This window comes from Typopeltis vanoorti, chromosome 22 (assembly GCF_054136105.1).
Source record: "Typopeltis vanoorti isolate ZY-2024b chromosome 22, IOZ_Tvanoo_1.0, whole genome shotgun sequence".
NCBI lineage: Eukaryota > Metazoa > Arthropoda > Arachnida > Uropygi > Thelyphonidae > Typopeltis > Typopeltis vanoorti.
In genome coordinates, this window is record NC_143570.1 from 56,042,824 (window position 1) to 56,061,497 (window position 18,674).

Below are 18,674 nucleotides of genomic sequence, written 5' to 3' on the forward strand. Positions count from 1 at the left end.
TTGTTGAAATGTAAGATTTTAAAATGTGACCTCATAGAGAGTGAGGCCCCAGCTTGCACCTAATGCGCCCTATGGTAAATGCAGCCCTCCAGTCTTCCATGCTGTATTCTGTCAAAAGCCTTAGCAAAATGCAAAAGTATCACAGTTTATCCATTCCTCTTGTCCAGCTCAATGGTAACAGTATTATAGAATGTAAGGAAGTTGCTAAAACACAACCTTCCCTTAGTAAACCCATGCTGTCTATTGCAAAGTAGAGATTCTCTGTCAACCCATTTCTGAATGTGAGCCCTGACCAACTTTTCCAAAACCTTCCATCACCACTCCTGAAATACTGATTGGTCAATAGTTGGATACATTGGTCTTTGCACTATCCTTGTGCAATTGGATTACCATACATTCTTTCCACTCCTGTGGAATCTTCCCTTTTCTGATACTCAAATTATATAGCCTGCTCAAAGGAACAGCCAGTTCAGCTGAACACTCATTTAGCATCTGTGCTAATATCCCATCAATCCCTACTGCAGAATGCTTATTCAGTGTGCAACAGCTCTAATACCTCTTCCTCATATATATGAGTTTCTTCAATCAGTGAAGAAGCAGCTCAATGTTGCATACACCAGGTTGATAGCGTTTAGCAAAATGGGTACTCATTAGTTGAACAGCCTGTTCTGCATCTTTCACTCTCACATCATCTGCATTCAATAGAGTTATTCTTTCATATTTATTCTTTCTTTTACTTGCAGCATATCGATAGAATTTTTTGGGGTTGTCTTTAGCTTGCAGAACCAGTTTCTTTTCATACTCAGACTTAGTTTTCCATACAACAGTTGTGACTCTTCTGGCTTGATGCTTATAATTTTCATCCTTCCACATCATCCTTTTTTGCAAATTTCATGCTTGATAAGATTACACAACCATTTGACTCCTATCCTATTTATTCTTCAAAAACTCTTGGGACATATTCTGATAACTTCCCGTACACTGTCGATATTCTTCCCATTCAGCAACAAATACTATTACGCTGAAACCAGTATACCCCTCAGTTGGTCATAGTTTCCTGCTTTGTAGTTAAGCATGTAACCTTTTCTGATGGAACACTTATAAACTTAGCCACTTCCCAAGTGAGTACTGCATAATTACTGTCACCAACCAGAGGCAGATAGTTATGTCTTTAACTGAAACACCCTCTGACACTATAATCAAATCTAACACTCTTTGACCACAAATTCCTTCTGTCACATGCTGCTTGCAGAAGTTGCCTCATAACAGCTAAATAAATCCAGTTTCATTTTTCTCATGAGATTTTACTGCTACCCAATCACTGCTTGGATAATTGAAGTCACCCATTATAATTACTAATTTTTCACCCATTGTCTTTATTTGGTGATGTATTTCTTCATCACTAGCAACTGATCCTCAAGGTCTATAACAACACCCCAATATATACTTGATCTTGTTAGATTCCACCTCACACCAGATGGCTTCGAACTCACTGCCGCATGAAAAACTGTTACTAGTACTGCAGTCATAGGTCTCAACTCTAACTGGATTCGAGACATTTGATATCATTAGCAGCACATCCCCCATTCCTCTCCTGTCCTTGCTAAAATACTGTACCCTTTACACTTACCAGTTCTTATGTCTGATTCTGATAGCCGGGTGTCACTAATACCTACAATCTAAGGTCCCAGCATATTAACCAAGGCAGCAAACTCTACCCCTTTGTTTCTGATATGCCTAGAATTCCTGTACAGACATAATAAACTGTATATGCTTGTCTGTAATCTGCGTGAGACAGTTGGACAACTTGCAGATCTCTGTTCTTCTCTAGTGCCTTACTTATGCAGACATCTTTGCCCATGCTTGATGTCCAAACGATGAACATAAAATTGAAATTGTTGTCTCCTCGTAATCATTTCCATGATAATGCCCTTTCCCATCATTAACAGTTATATAACATTGTTGCTCTTACACACAGATTCTCACCATTCCTTCCATTATACTTTAGTTTCCTGACTCTCTGTGTTAGGTCTCATACCAATTATTAGTTTTTCAAGATTGCAGATATCAAACACATTCATCTAAAACCACACATCCATTCCTTTTACACAGCCTATGCACTGACTCGTTTACCATCATAGTCCTTCTTCTTAATTCAGCATAATAAAATTTTTTTTATTTATTATAAATTAGTTTGTTTGGTGTTGTTAATACCATTTAAATAAGTTATGAATAATGTTAGTTAATACCATCAAAATAAGTTATGAATAATGTTCAGCACCTAAGCTTGTCTATTAGATCAACAAAACCTTAAATATAGATCCTAATTATAATGCTATTCAGTGGATTTTAACTAATTTCCTATATAAAGAAGTGGTTTCGGGATGAGCGACAGTATATATTTTCTGTATCCTTTTCCTTAGGAAATGCACTGAATCACTGGGCGAGTCATACTTAAAAAACGTTTTTTCACATGTTTATTGAAAGAGAAACAAAATATTAATAATTAGGTAGTATTTTCCAAATCACTTCTTGATATGAACAATAATCTTGTGTTAAGTGCATGAACTTTGTTAGCTAATTCAGACACATTTTCAGATGATTCAAGGTTTAAGATATTTTTATCACTAAAGTTGCAGGTATCATGATTCATTCTCTCATTTAGGGTGAGTTTTTCAATGTGCAAAAATCTACTCATGTTGATGTTTAGAGGAGAAAACACATCTAGGGATAATAATTAACTAACTAAATTTATTCAGCTATTAAATTATTAAACTAGTACTTCATCTTGGTTACCAAAGCATCTTCATGGGATCAAAAAAAAAAACAACACTAAGCATGTGCATGCAGGCACATGAAGTTAAGCACAGACTGAGTGTAAAAAGGCAAGCAATACTGTCCGAACTGGTACCCTCTATAGGTTCACTAATTGGATCTTTTTGGCAATATGAGACAGCCAAATTAGTTAAGATTTGGGTAATGCTATAATGTTGTGACAGGTTCTAAAAACAGTCTCTCAGATTTATATCTGCCTTCTGCATAAAAGAGAAGATTTTTCCATTTGTATCTGGCGATGTGTATCCATGGCATGGTCTGCCATGGATACACATAACGGCTGTAGTGAAGATTCTATATTTTTCTAGAAAGATATTAGCTGTTCTTCCTGTTTCTGTAAAGTATATTAGTTTGCAAGAGCAAGGAATACCGTAGACACTAAAGATGATCTAGATCAGTGGTCGCCAAAGTGGTCGATATCGACCCCCAGGGGTCGATAGAAAATTATAAGACATCATTGTATGGGTAATATTTAATTCGGTTAACTTGGATTACCTCCATCCTGATTGACAATGCAATTAAGAGTGAATCGTGGGAACAGTGACATGAGTAGGACTAGTAAGATGGAGCAAGGTCATGAAAATAGTTACGGAGGCCAATCAAGTAGGCCAAAATGACGTATTTACCAATAAACGGATGTTGGTGGTTCCTGCCTGGCCAGTGCATACATGGTCGAAGCTGGTTTCAGTCATGTTAATTCCATTTTAACAAAACAAAGAAATAAGCTAGACATAGAATTCCATGGCGATTTAAGGCTGAAACTTACTAATTTTGAACTCAACATTTCTAATCTTGTCAAGAGTCACAAAACACACCCTTCACATTGACAACGTTAGTAAATTGTATACTAAGTTATTAAAAGTCTTATTTTCATGATTTAAATGAAGGGGATATAAAATTCCACATTATTTCAAAGCCAAATAAGAAACTCAAAGATTGGAATCAAAGAATTTAATGCCGAATCTGGAATTTAATATCCCCTTTGTTTAAATAATGTTACATCGCTGAAGTGAAGCCCATTGGCTCTTTTATTTAAGTCTTATTTTCATATATATAAGGAAAATTGTATTATTGTTATTTTGTTATCTAAATTAAATTTTATATATTATTTATCCCTCCTATCAAATATGTAATGTTAAGAAGGACGTCAAAAACAAAAACGTATCCCTTTGAGCCAATATAATAATATATACTATATTATACATACAATAAACACTAACTATAAAATAAACAATCTAAAAGCTCACATAAGCGCCTTTTTTGCTTGTCCTATTATAATTACGTAATAGTAAAATAGAGGGGGTCGATAAAAAGTCAAGTAACTCTTGAAGGGGTCGACAGTCAAAGAAGTTTGGCGACCCCTGATCTAGATGATGGAAAGGGTCTTCTGGCAAGCAGATAAGGGGAACTAATTTTTGGTATGGCTTAAAGGAGGTATATACCTTTTAAGAATGCATGAATACTTAAGGCATTCCTGGATAATGGATGGCAATGAATTTTTGAAAAGTCGGATTTAAGGGTGGGTAGAAAGTTCTGTTAAATTTGTGAAGGGAGAAGCCACTGGCTAAAATGTGTCCAGATGTGATTGATTCACTGAAGAGGATAGTATGGTCAGGGCATATGATTCTTGCTTTATCTGTTAAGGTTTTGATAATGCTGGGAAGGATAATCAGAGAGAGCTCTTGGGTTAAGTGTTCAGCCATTTTATAAGGGAGTTAATACTATCCACTGTGTCTCAAGAGTGTGTTCTGTTTGTATATTTTTGGTAATTAATCAATACATCTGGGGAGGCCTAAGATTATACTTTTTTAAGTTTTTGGATAGTTTCAGGAGACCATGCTATGACAATTTCTAATAATTTTAGGCATGTTCTGTTTTTGTGTTTGGGTAGGTCAGTATCAATTAAAAACTAAACAACATAGATTGATCTCTGAGTAAGACAGAATTACCCCTAAAGATGAACAGGTTAATCACAATTTCTCAGGAGAAAACTCATGTACAAAGATTATTTAATAGTATAATTTTCGCCTGTGTGTCACAGGCGGAAATTATAAGAAAATCGACCCCTAACAATGTTATATTGACCCCTGGGGGTCGATATCGACCACTTTGGCAACCACTGATCTAGATCATCCTAGTGTCTACGGTATTCCTTGCTCTTGCAAACTAATATACTTTACAGAAACAGGAAGAACAGCTAATATCTTTCTAGAAAAATATAGAATCTTCACTACAGATTCTATATTTTGCGTATCCATGGCATGGTATACCATAATTTTCGCCTGTGACACACAGGCGAAAATTATACTATTAAATAATCTTTGTACTTGAGTTTTTTCCATTATTAATTTTGTATTGATATGTCTACTCATGGTATACCTCTTTTAAAACTTATTCTCAGGAGGCAACTGAGGCTTTTTTATCTTCCTGGCTATATAAATTAAATTTTTAAAATCTGAAAGGTTTACAACAATGCATTTATCCTATATGGAATTCACTGCACTTTGAAGGTTATTTGCATATGTGATACATCTGGGCCACTGTAATCAGGGAAGTGGGTCTTCATAATAAAACAGAACAGCAATTTTGGTGGTAGGTGAGAGTTTAAAGGCAGTAAAATATATCACATTTGTTACAGATTTTTTTTTTATATTTTACTATTTAGATACACTTCTGGATGGAATGGTTATTAGTTTTTTTCAGGTAATTAGTGTCATGTTTGTAGTCTTTAAAGTAATTACTGTCATATTTATAATTCTTTTAAACTGTTGTCACATTTATGACTAAATTTGGTTTTATTTTCTGCAACTTTGATTCTACAGAGTGGAGAACTTGCTGCAGGACCCCCCTTCTGATAATGACATTAACACAAAGAGTGAAGTAAACCTAATTTTTAGTGGTAATAGAAATGTTTAAGTATAAATTAATGTAGGTATGTTTTCCACAAACAAAAATTTAAATAAACATTTAGGATTCATATTATAAGGATGCCAAATTTTGTTATATTTACAGAGTAAATTATATAAAAGATTTAGCTATTTAAATGGCTAGGAAAAGTTCAGGAACAGTTTGTATTTGATTTACCATCCCTGTGGTCAACTCAGTTCAGGGATGGTAAATCATATACAAAACTGCATGCTTTTAAAAAAGCAAATTATTAGGATTGGCTGTAGGATTGGTATACTGCAAATCTTAAAGAGGAGAAGTAGATGCACATGGCAGTGCAAGAGCATGTTGTGAATACCAAATGAATGATTTAAACTCAATCTATATAAGCTATTGATAAGAAAACGTGGAATTTTCTCAAATTTTTCTTTATGTCAGTTAAAATGGAATGTCAGTGTATCATGACAAAGCTATATTATTATTATTGTAATTTATTATTTATCCACCCTTCAATTCACTGACCCTTGCATGTCAACTAATAGAGCTCAATGTAATTGTATTTCAATTATCTGAAGAGTTGGATAAACAGTAGATTACTGTATTGTGTGTGTGTGTGCGTATGTGTGTGTGTGTGTGGGTGTGGGTGGGTGTCTATATTTTTTATGACAATCTCATCTAAAATAAAATAAAAAAGTTGTACAAGAGTAAAGTGGGTGGGTTACCATGGCTAGGTAATTTAGAAATGCTGTTCTAGAAATTAAATATTGCACTTTTAAGCACTTGAGGCCTACAATGAATAGAATGGTAGTCTCATACCAAAAGACAAGTCATATCCACTATCTAAATCTACAGAAATTAAAACACGTATCTACATACACAAAAAAAAGAAGATACATACAAAGATTCTGCAGCAGCAACTCGTTCAGCAAGGCTATACAACTGTTCACCATTTCTTAGGTCAACAACTGGAGAAAGGAATGGAGTGGGCACCTTGTCCTAATAAAATAAATAAATGACAGTAATAATGATTTCCCATAATAAAAGCTAAATTATAATACCGATAAATTCTCAAATAAACATCTGATCTGGTTTAGAGTCCTTGTTGTCATCATAGACAATAAATATCTAATATACAATGAACCTTGTTAATAGAAAATTTACATGGAATCTTCATTTGTGTGTTGTAAGGCCTGGGAGGACATCATGTTGGAGATATAATGGAATATTAACAGAACTAAGAAAAAATTAAAACCTTTTCAATTCTTCCAATATTTCAGACATTTTCAGGAAGTACAAACTAATACTTGTAACACACACACACACACACACACACACACACACACACACACACACACACACACACACACACACACGGCAACAATACTAAACGAAACACGTAAATATGACCCTAAAGTTATTATTACGGCTATTATAGCCTGTTTTGTTTAGGAATGTCCCTTATTTTAATTACATTGGCTATTTTTACTCAAAAAAATTTATATATATATTTTAGGGCATTATGGGTGAGTTTCGAAGGCAATTATAGCAGAATAAAAGAGGAGGAAAAATTTTGTACATACCTTGTTTTGATACTAGGATGTCTTCAAATTCCATGTTCCTGCTGAAGGTTGTTTCTAACAATGTTTTGACGCGGGAAGAATAAATTGGAAACCCGGGTTTATTTTAATAATATATATATATATATATTATTGTGTCAAAGGGTGCTTTTTTTGGGGGGGGGGGGGTAAGGGTTTATTTATGAAAAAATTGGGGCAGGGGAGAACATTAACAGGGTGCAAACTGTTTCGGTCGACTGACCATCATCGGAACATTTTCAGAATGAGTGTAGGGCTATGTCATGACTGCAAGTTGAATCTGCCAAATAAGGGCATTTGTTGTTGCTAAATGGGCGGAGGCGTGACCTGATTTGTAAGTTGTGGATCGTCCAACATTCGGAAATTAGGTAGGGTCAGTGGACATTGATTGAGTTTTCATCGCCCTTAGACACAATAATATATATATATATATATATATATATTATTAAAATAAACCTGGGTTTCTAATTTATTCTTCCTGCATTCCCCCCCATGCTCCCTTCCCCCTTGTTATAAACAACCTTCAGCAGGAACATGGAATTTGAAGACATCCTAGTATCAAAACAAGGTATGTATAAAATTTTTCCTCCTTCCTCTTTTATTCTGCTATAATTGCCTTCAATACTCACCCATAATCCCCTAAAATATATATATAAATTTTTTTGAGTAAAAATAGCCAATGTATTTAAAATACGGCACACTCCTAAACAAAAACAGGCTATAATAGCCGTAATAATAATAATAGTGTTTAAGAGTAGCAGCATGGGAATTTTCCCAGAAACAATACCTAATGATCCTCAAGTCCTATTTAGGAGGGGAGCCCTCTATGGACATTTGTAGGAAGCCTAGGTTGTAATAAATGCTGTTAGAAACTTTTCTGTTGAATGAATAATTTGGTCTTATTGATATCCCCCAAATTTAACATGAAATACTAATTACAGATGAAGCATATTACATCACTGAAATAGATTACTCAATCAACATAAGTCTGGTTTTCATATATGAGTGAATGGGTTATCCCTCTTCAGAAGAAATGGTCTGTAATTATAGGAAAAAATCACACACACACACACACACACACACACACACACACACACACACACACACACACACACACACACACACACACACACACACACACTGGTTTATGGTCATTTAATCTATTTCAAAACACACGCACACACACAGTATATTTAAAAACAATCAATGAAGAAAAATATTACATTTAGAAATAAAGAAAACATAGTGTTTGTAATTTATGTGAAAATCATATAGCAATTGCATGATTTTTGTTTTAGGTGGAAGACTGCCTAGCATCTTTCTTATTGGAGGTCTGAAGCAGCTTGAAAAAGTACCATCTGATCTCTACAACAGGGTCCTTTCTAGATTACAATCACTAGGCCATGCTCAGTACTCAAGGTGGGATTAACAATACATAAAAAAGAAAATAAATAAAGATTCATCAAGTGGGAAGTTTATTGAAGTTTTAACAGCACTAATAAAGGATTAAATACTATTTTAATTCTTCTAATATTTCGTCTCAATCACTCGGATATCTTTAGACAGTAGAGAGTACAAACTAACAGTTGTAACAACAAACACATACAAAGGTAACACAATACTAAACGAAACACATAAATATGACCCTAAAGTCCTATCTAGGTGTGGAACCATCTATGGGCATTTGTAGGAGGCTTGGGATGTAACCTGGGACATCTGAGGATTAATGTTTCCCAAATTTTGGGAAGTTTTTTACACCCTTGTTTGTTTAAATTCGGTTGATTTCTAACTCCTGCTGCAGATTTCAAAAACAATATTTCCTTTTTAAATTTAATGTGATAGAACATGGTGGTTTTCTTCTAGAAGACTCTGTGAGTGGTATTTAATACATGGTCTGCAAGACCAGAATGGCCATAGTTGTGATTGTATATGTATTAAAATACAAACTTATTTATTACTGACCATTTACAAAACAAACTTACATTAGAGCCTACCAGTTCCGCCAGCAAACTGTCTGGCGTCTTTCAAGGCGTTTACGGAGACATAAAAACTGGTAAATGCAAATTGAAAGGAACATAACAAACGTTGTAAACCAACTAGTAGCTAAGGTTACTAGTTGTTCGCGTGACAGAGAGGACTTATTGTTCTTATTCATTATCACGCATGCGTGTTTGTTGTAAATGTGTAATGTGATTACTGGCTAGCTGTAGTTCACTAATAGTTCACTGAACTCTCACTAATAGCCAACACATTATCACAAAATGGATATCCTCAAAAAATATCTATACGATGACAAGCCCAGACAAGAAGAATCAAATGTCCCAGCACATTTCTACTGTAGTGATCCCTTTCATCAAGTCAATTTCTTATCAAATAGCCAGAATACTAAGAGAGCCTACAACATCAGAGTGGTCTTCAAACCAACCACCAGCATCAGACAAGTTTTAGGATCCCCAAAAGATAAGGTGCCTTTCTACAAATATCCAGGAGTATATTACATTCCTTGCTCCTGTGGTCTTGCCTACATCGGATAAATTTCACGGAGTTTAGAAATCAGACAAAAAGAACATGTTGGTGATGTAAACCACAACAGAAGTATCTCTTCTGGCTTAGCACATCATTTCTGTACATCTAACCACACGATAGAGTGGCAAAACAGCTCCATACCATATCTGGATGACGACTACAGACATCATTTATTCAAAGAAGCCACAATAGTGTTAATAACTGGTGGAAACCTCAACAGAAATCAGGGTGCAATCCTAAACAGTTCGTGGAAAAACCTGTTCCTCTCTCTGAATCAATCTGAACTACAGCTAGCCAGTAATCACATTACACGTTTACAACAAACACGCATGCGTGATAATGAATAAGAACAATAAGTCCTCTCTGTCACACGAACGTGTAACCTTAGCTACTAGTTGGTTTACAACTTTTTTATGTTCCTTTCAATTTGCATTTACTAGTTTTTATGTCTCCATAAACGCCAGACAGTTTGCTGGTGAAACTGGTAGGCTCTAATGTAAGTTTGTTTTGTAAATGGTCAGTAATAAATAAGTTGATATTTTAATTATAAAACGACCAAATATGTTTAGTTTAAATTGTATATGTATGTTTTCTGTTAATTTATACAGATAATGGCTGATCTACCTGTCTATCCAAAGTATACCAACACTTGCAGGAACAGGGTACTTTATATACTCTAGGCACTGAGCTGAGAGAGGAGGGACTGACCTTTCATTTTGATCTTTGGTATTCTTGAAATCCTTCTGAAGAGATATTGAAGGATTGGGAAAGGGTGTGAGAAGTGAGATAATTTTTTTAAATTCTGTAGCTACTGGAGAGGAAGGTGTTGTGTATATGGATGAGTTCTGTTGAAAGAGAGGTTTCCATTGGAACAAAGACTGTAGACTTCAATGGTAAGAGTTTTGATGATGTCATATTGTTGAAAGAGGTTGTGGTGGTGGAAAGTTTGCGAATATATCACAATTTCATTCATGAAAACCAAGATAAGGCAACTGCTGTTACACTCATTTATGATAATTTAGTAATTTCTAATTTGGTGATGTAATATGCTTCATCTGTAATTAGTGTTTCATGCAAAATTCTTGGAGATATTAATAAGCCAGTTATTCACTCTAGGAGAATTAATTATTTGTGTCAGAGCTCCATTTGATAATAAGTATTCCTTCTGCTAATAATCTATTACATATATTCTCAATATATGTTTTTGTTATGTCCAATTGCTAAAAAAAGTCTTCATAAATGGTCATTACTAGCATCACTAAATTTCGTATAAAGCTTCCTCTTATCATAACTTAAAGCCTACAGAAAACACACACACACGCATTTGCCAACAGCCACACTAAAGTAGAACTTGGCTGGTCATGTCAGCATGAAAGATAGACTTCATACTACAGTTTTATTTCTTAGAGAGACAGAGAAATCTGAGAGAAAAACAGAGGATGATGTAGAAATGCAATCACAGGAAAAACAGCTGGGAACAACTGAATGAGGATGGCCTGTGAGAAAAAGAGTGGAGAAATTTGAGAGATGTTGTCCAGCAATGGGATGCAACAAGTCGATAACAATAACAACAAATGGAAACATGAACTGTATCACTGATTCAGCTCTCAGTATTTCCATGGGTCTTTCTCTCACTGATGAGACCTCAATAAGATGATGGTGAAAACTGGTCTGGGTAATGACTCATAATGCATGGTAACATACATGTCCTAAAGGAAGTGTGCTGTGCATTATTGGGTACTAGGGTAACTTAATGCAGAGTTATATGTATTCACATACAAGAAATCTAGTCAAGAAGTTACTTCATGTGCAAAATTTTGTTTGCTCATTCTTGGATAAATATAAAAACAAAAATACAATTTCTTGTCCTAAGTATAATTTATGATACTACATCAAAAGACTCATCCCACAATGAGTCTTTTGACTCATTGTGGGATTTGTAGGAGGCTTAGGATGTAACCTGGGACGCCTGAGGATTAATGTTTCCCAAATTTTTAGAAGTTTTTTACACCCTTGTTTGTTTAAATTTGGTTGATTTCTAATTGCTGCTGCAGATTTCAAAAACAATGTTTCCTTTTTAAATTTAATGTGATAGAACATGGTGGTTTTCTTCTAGAAGATTCTGTGAGTGGTATCCAATAGATGGTCTGCAAGATCAGAATGGCCATAGTTGTATGGAGGTTTGGTGTTAATAGTATAATAATAATTTAATAGAAATAAATTATATTAAAAATAAGAAAAGCAAAATTTATGTTCTCAATTAAGCAAAACAAATACTGTAAATGACATCAAATATCACAAATTCAATTGCCTTGTCAAACAACAGTGCAGTAATTTAGTTTTGGAGAACAATGATTCTTATAAGTGCTTAGGTGAGTTTCTGGAAAGCAATTGGAAATGGAAGACTCATTAAAGTAAGCTACCAAAAAGGCAGAGGTATGTGTTGTACAGATATTATCTGAAATAAACTGGGTCAATAAAATTTATGTGCACCATACATTACTCAAGAGTCTAGTCAGTACTATTAGTGAATATGCAGTCTGGGAAGTGACTAAAAAATAAATCCACTTAGCCTAATTTTTGTCTAGCATATAGTTATTTCAGACTAACCATTTTTCACAAAGACAGATAATACATCTACAAAATACTGACATTCCTTTATTTAAATAAGCACTAGAAAACAGAAATTTAACAAATCACAAGAGAAGAGGGAATAACTCACTAATTGTTCAAACACTATGTAGAAATAACTTAAAAATATATTTTGTGTATTATTTACTTTTTACTTTTAAAGCCGTTTCCACTGTTCAGCATTTGCCTTGTAGTCTCCTTCTCCACTTCTGCATCTGGTACTTTTTTTTTTTTTTAAAATCATTAAATCTAAGTTTTTGTTAGTAATCTCCTTTAATACTTCTCTAATTTTCCTGTTAAACTCTGTATATTCCATTTTCCGAATATCAAAGTGCATGTTTGTAGTTCATTATGTTTCCTAAATTTCTATCTAGTTCCATTTTCCTTTTGGGGATATGATCAATAAGTTGTTTACAAGAAAGGTTTTTGCAGCCCTTTGCTCAACCTCTAACCTGGAGAGTCATAGTTTTATTCTCATTCTCATTCTATTCTAGCCTGTGGGGAACCGACCTTAAATTGTACCAGGTCAAACAGAGAAATTAGCATAAGGGTCCTACTCCTCTAAGGACTATCTTCACCCTGACTAAGAGCTCCTTCTATCCATGCAAACAAAGATTAAGGTAAGAAAAAAGGAAAGAACCCTAGCCCTCAAATACTCTAATAGCATCGAGGTCAAGAAAACCAGACAGAACAGGAAAGGAGTGACTCAAAGTAAGTGGAAGAAGAGAGCAAACCCAGGCTAGGAGACCATAGGGACACTACTACTCTTACTATCAAAATTATAGCCCCTAAGGCCTTGTTGGTCCACAGGTCTTTATTCAATATATTCAGACCACCACAACATATCTAATGGGATCCCCCATCTACCACCTGGTGGACACGTTCTCTAGAGATCAGAGCTAAACTTTTGTAAATGCTGAACAGTGGAAATACTGTTCTCCAACAGTATTTTGTGTATTAAGCTCTCAAAATAGAGTCTCCATAGCTCAGTCGATATAGACGAAGCTCTTTAGTCGGAAACACCTGGATTCGATTCCCATCAGTGATGCGAGGAGCCTTTATCAGGTCGCTTTCAACGAAAGGTGAGTTAGGTGGTCTTGAAATTAATGCTGTCTTCTGCGTTATTGTAATATCTTCTTTTATTCTTATTTTACTAATTAGCAGTGTGCGCTTTTCTTCTCATAACCTTTCTCACTTACTCTACTGCATATTATGTTTATCCACCTTTCCTATTTTATTAGTCGTATGCCTATGAACACTGGAAAATTTATTTGTTAAGCTGCGCCATCCAGTATTTCAATATTGGCATCAGTAAAATGTCTGGTAGATTTCTCTCTCTTACTAGCGTAAATTCCTTCAACAAAGTTTATATAAACAGTTGTGGTTCTTAAGTAATTAAACTGCACTTTTAATGCCTTAGTTGTTTCCCGCTCACAAGTCTGATTATTTTTAGAAACAATGCATTGTAAAATAAAAGATCAGGCAGCACTCTTTTAACAAATAATTAAAACACATTTATTTACATTAGTATGAAATATACATGAATCAAACGATAGGGAGATAGCTTTCTCTACCCATCTATAAAATCTTTAGCATAAAATTAGAACCCTTTTACTTCAACACTAAATAATCTCTTTAACTCAAAAACTTATTTACTCTCTGCTTAAAATTTCAACTTATTAAACTTCTAGTTTACTTGCAAAGAGGTTAGCTAACTCTCTGTTAAGTTATTTTTACAAATTTGATATCAACTTCTAACATGCCAATTGACTCTCTTATGGACACTTCTCATTACTATTAAACTAATTCTTAACAGTCCATCTATAACATATCTCCTAGATTATAAGAGAAATTGTACAAAAGGATGGACCTTACAGAGGCTGTTGCACATTCGGTCAAGAGTCTTGCACTAAAATCTTTATGGCATTTCTTTTCATCTCAGATCTTGAGCTTCCTTCAGGAGTGTCTTTCTTCAGCGGTTTCAAGTCGGGATATTGGCGGGCTTTTGGACTGCAATCTGCGGTACTCAAATAGCACATGCAAGAGGTTTCAGCATACGGGCAAATTCTCCTCTGGATCCTACTTCAGGAACTTCTACTTCTATATGCCTGACTGGCTCTGGCTCTCTTCGGTAATAGCACTTCGCCTTGCTCTATCGGCAACTGGACCTGGACACTCCTCTCTCATAATTGGAGCCTCGCCTCTCTGCCGCCACTGCTCTGGTTCCGACTGCCTCTCCTCTGCCGATGACTGGAAGCCTCTTATGCTCGGCTCAGTCTTCTTTTATTTTGCAATCTGAGGACCTTGCACTAAGGGTAGTAAACTCCGAAAAATGCCGCATTACTCTTTCATCTTCTTTTAAGTTCGACCTGCTCATTGTTCTCCTCCGTGCACTCTATTGATCATATTTTGCCAGGCAGCGGAAACTTGTCTCTAAAAGTAGTGAACCTCTTTGATACTTTGCTTGTCCTTTAGGGCCGTGGAAACTTCTCTAAACCTAGTGGTACTCTTAGATACTAACTTTAAAGGTGTTATGTGCAGAGCTCGCAAACAACTTTCTCGTGCTCTTACATATAGCTATATACAAAGTTCCGATGGCAAAGCATTGCCTTTGATGTTAAAACAATAATTATAGTCACTTCCCATAGGGTCAACTACATTAATATTTAGCAAAATACATAGAAACAAACAAGATTATCTACAGATCTCATGAGATTTGACCTATGTAAAATGATGTAAAGCACTCTGATATTTTTAAGCTACATTGAATTTTACAGTCTCATATGGAAGTAGGAGATTTTTTCACCTGGAAACTCAGGTTTTTCATCACCCAGAACAGGCACCCTGGCCATGTGAACACATGCATTAACAGACATAGGACACACCCGGAAGCACAGGGCTAACCATTTTATCCTCGAGTTATGGTTACAGTTGCGAAGTCCAAGAATAGCTGGAAGGATGCGGATGCTTAAGTGCTTGTTAGGACCACTGATGATGAAGCTCTCAAAATATACAGCAACCTTGACTCCAAGAAAACACACTATTTCATATGGCGAAGGAATACATCCTAAAAATGACTAACCTGGAAATATTATTCAGATCATAGCTGGTGCTTGCCTTACAGCTCAAGGTAATGAAAAACCTTACATGGAAAGTGCTGCCACTGAATTTCAAAAAGATACTACCTTGAAACCTGGACAGGTACACCATAATACCCTCTTGGTTTCAAATAGAAATACAAAGAGCTTTCATAATTATTAATTTAATATTGGCAAAAAACCACATAAAAAGATAATTTAATAACTCAATGACTAATTTCATACAACAATATTGTCTATGTCATGAGATTCATAAAAAAAACATACACACAAACATAAAGAGGTATTGACATGGAGATTTCTAAATAACTGTCATTTTTTTAAATCATTCACTCAATAGACTTTGAATGCAGGAATGAGATATCACAAGAGTGAGACAGTGTTAGAGGATATAACATATTCTGTCACATAGCTTAATTCATTCACACACAGATCTCTTATGTACGCTACCTGGAGAGCATTTAATATCAGGCCTTGGTTTTTACTATGCTGGATCAGACACTGTATCATCTCACTATCATCATATCATTCACTAGTTCGACTTGCCACACAGATGATCACAGAAGTAATTTTTGTGTGCTTCAGGGTGGATGTTAACTGATCTACCAGTCTGTCCAAAATAAGAAAAACTGCAGGCACAAGTAATCTTATACACTCTAGGATATGCAAGAGGATGAAGATGAAGTTCTGTGAGTCTCTGTGATGATAGAGTCTCCATTACTTGAAAACCAAGCATTCAGTACAGCTAAATTCAAAACAATGATCTGGTTGTGCTATGCTGATGATGTGCTTACTATTTGGCCTCATGGCCTAAATACACTGAGTTCATTTTTTGGGAATTCAACAGCCAGCATCCTAAAATAAACTTCATGACAGAAAAAGAAAGTAACAGTTATCTCCACTTTCTAGATACACTATACTCTTTTTCAGGATATCTTAGAAGTAGCGAAATAAGCTACATTTCCAGCTTTTCTTACCATTTGTACTATAGGCTTACGTTGCATAAAATAGTTCCTTAAATTTTTTATATTATCACATTGTGTGGTACTTTGTACATAATTATTTTACTACTTCCTTACTTGCCAATGGTAGAATTATGTGTTTCATACCATTAAATTGTTACAGGGAACTTATTTTTTGAATCTCCACCATGTTTAGGGTAAAGTCATCGGTTGTCGGAGACCACATGATAGATAATTGCATTTTCCGAAAATAAGTTCCCTGTAACAATTTAATGGTATGAAACACATAATTCTAGCATCGGCAAGTAAGGAAGTAGTAAAATAATTATGTACAAAGTACCACATGATGTGAAAACAAAAAAAATTTAAGGAACTATTTTATGCAGCATAAGCCTATAGTACGAACAGTAAGAAAAGCTGAAAATGTAGCTTATTCCGCTACATCCAAGATAACCCAAAAAAGCATATAATAACACAAAATCTAATGGATCATTCCCCTTTTCCATTTGCAGAAAATCTACATACACAGGAAGGCATTTGTACAAGCAATCGCACCACCACCACCCATCCCAGCAGTATGGCAACCTTAAAGCACTTATTCATCGAGTCAGGGCTATTATATTAAAATACTGCATGCACCCCATCCCTCCTGCAACCAAAACATTAGATCACAGCAAAACTATTTTCATGCCATATATTAAGAGCACATTAGAAAAGCCAGCTAAAGTTCTCTACAAATATGATTTCTATGCCACTTTTAAATCATTCATTCAACTAGCAACCTACCTTCATCTGTTCTCCTAAAGATCAACTTCATCCTCTTTCACATCCTGGAGTGTATAGAGTTCCTTGTGTCTGCAGTTTGGCCTAGTTTGGACAGACTAGTATATCAGTTACTTGATATACTAGTTATACTAGATGTCTATACTAGTTATACTAGATATACTAGATATCTAACCTGAAGAAACACAAAAATTATTTCTATCTATGATTACCTATGGAGCAAGTTGGAACTAGTAGACCATGCCTTGGACACTCCTTCACATATGATTGAATAAGGAAGGCATCAGTATTACACAAAAGTTGCTATAGGTCTGAGAGACTATTTTTAGAATCAGCATCTGCTATGAAGCACTCCACCAAACCTCAATAAGTATGATGTATTAAATTGCCAAAGATCTAGGAGACAATCATTCTGAGACCAGATAGCCTGAGTCCTCTAAATTAACTTTATGGTTATCCAGCACATAGAGGATGCCATGTTAAGATATTAGTTCTGTTTCAGTTACAATTTGAATTGTTTATATTGATTTACTTTTGTGCCTATGTGTTTTTCACAGTTATAATTTGGGCTCTAAAGATGCTGGGGAGAAGAACAGCAAAATATTAATAAGTTCAATAAATTAATTTATTTTTTCCTATCTTGGTGTTTACACATTGAAGCAATATTACGAATACAACTTATTTAGAATTTTGCATTTCAGCAATATCATAACAACATTTTTACTAAACTCTCTTACAAATACCTTATTTCTGGAATCTGATGCATCTATTTCTTGTGGTTCAAGAATCAGATTGTCTCTTATCCTTCTCAGAGTAGTTCTAAGTTTGTTACTAAGGGCTGCTTCTGTCAGATCAGTCTGAAAGTAAACAAAAGAATTGCAATACAAAATTTTTTTGAAGTGAATCAACATTTAATCAGATATGCAAATAGCAATATTATTCCTTTTACAATATTTAGGCAGACCTTGTGTGTGTGTGTGTGTGTGTGTGTGTGTGTGTGTGTGTGTATTACATGGTGCTCTACAGAGAAGTCAGTGGACAAGCAAGGATCAGGTAATTGAAGGTTGTTGTTTTGAAGGTTGAATAAACCGTGGATTAATATGTGTGTGTGTGTGTGTGGGTATTATACGTTAGGGACATAAATAATAGATCCATTTGAAAAAAAATAGTTGTGAAATACTGTGTTATTACACTGTCCTAATATTTGGTATAACAAGTGATGATGTGTACACACACACACACATATATATGAGGATGGTCTGAAAAGTTCTCGGCCTCGACCACAGATGACAACACTATCGGCAAGATGTTTTTTTCTAAGTTGGTACATCTGTCATAAGCATCCTTGTGAAATTGCA

The 18,674-nt window shown here is 35.0% G+C and overlaps 1 protein-coding gene across 1 annotated transcript in view; it reads right to left on the reverse strand.

Moving 5' to 3' along the window:
• Vps50 (vacuolar protein sorting 50) overlaps window positions 1–18,674 on the reverse strand; it is a 664,618-nt gene that overhangs the window by 104,297 nt on the left and 541,647 nt on the right. The window contains exons 20-21 of the mRNA XM_090411754.1: window positions 18,060–18,173; window positions 6,620–6,717 (exon numbers count right to left, since the gene is read on the reverse strand). Of these exons, the coding sequence (XP_090267880.1) occupies window positions 6,620–6,717; window positions 18,060–18,173 (212 nt within the window). The remainder of the gene's footprint in view (window positions 1–6,619; window positions 6,718–18,059; window positions 18,174–18,674) is intronic.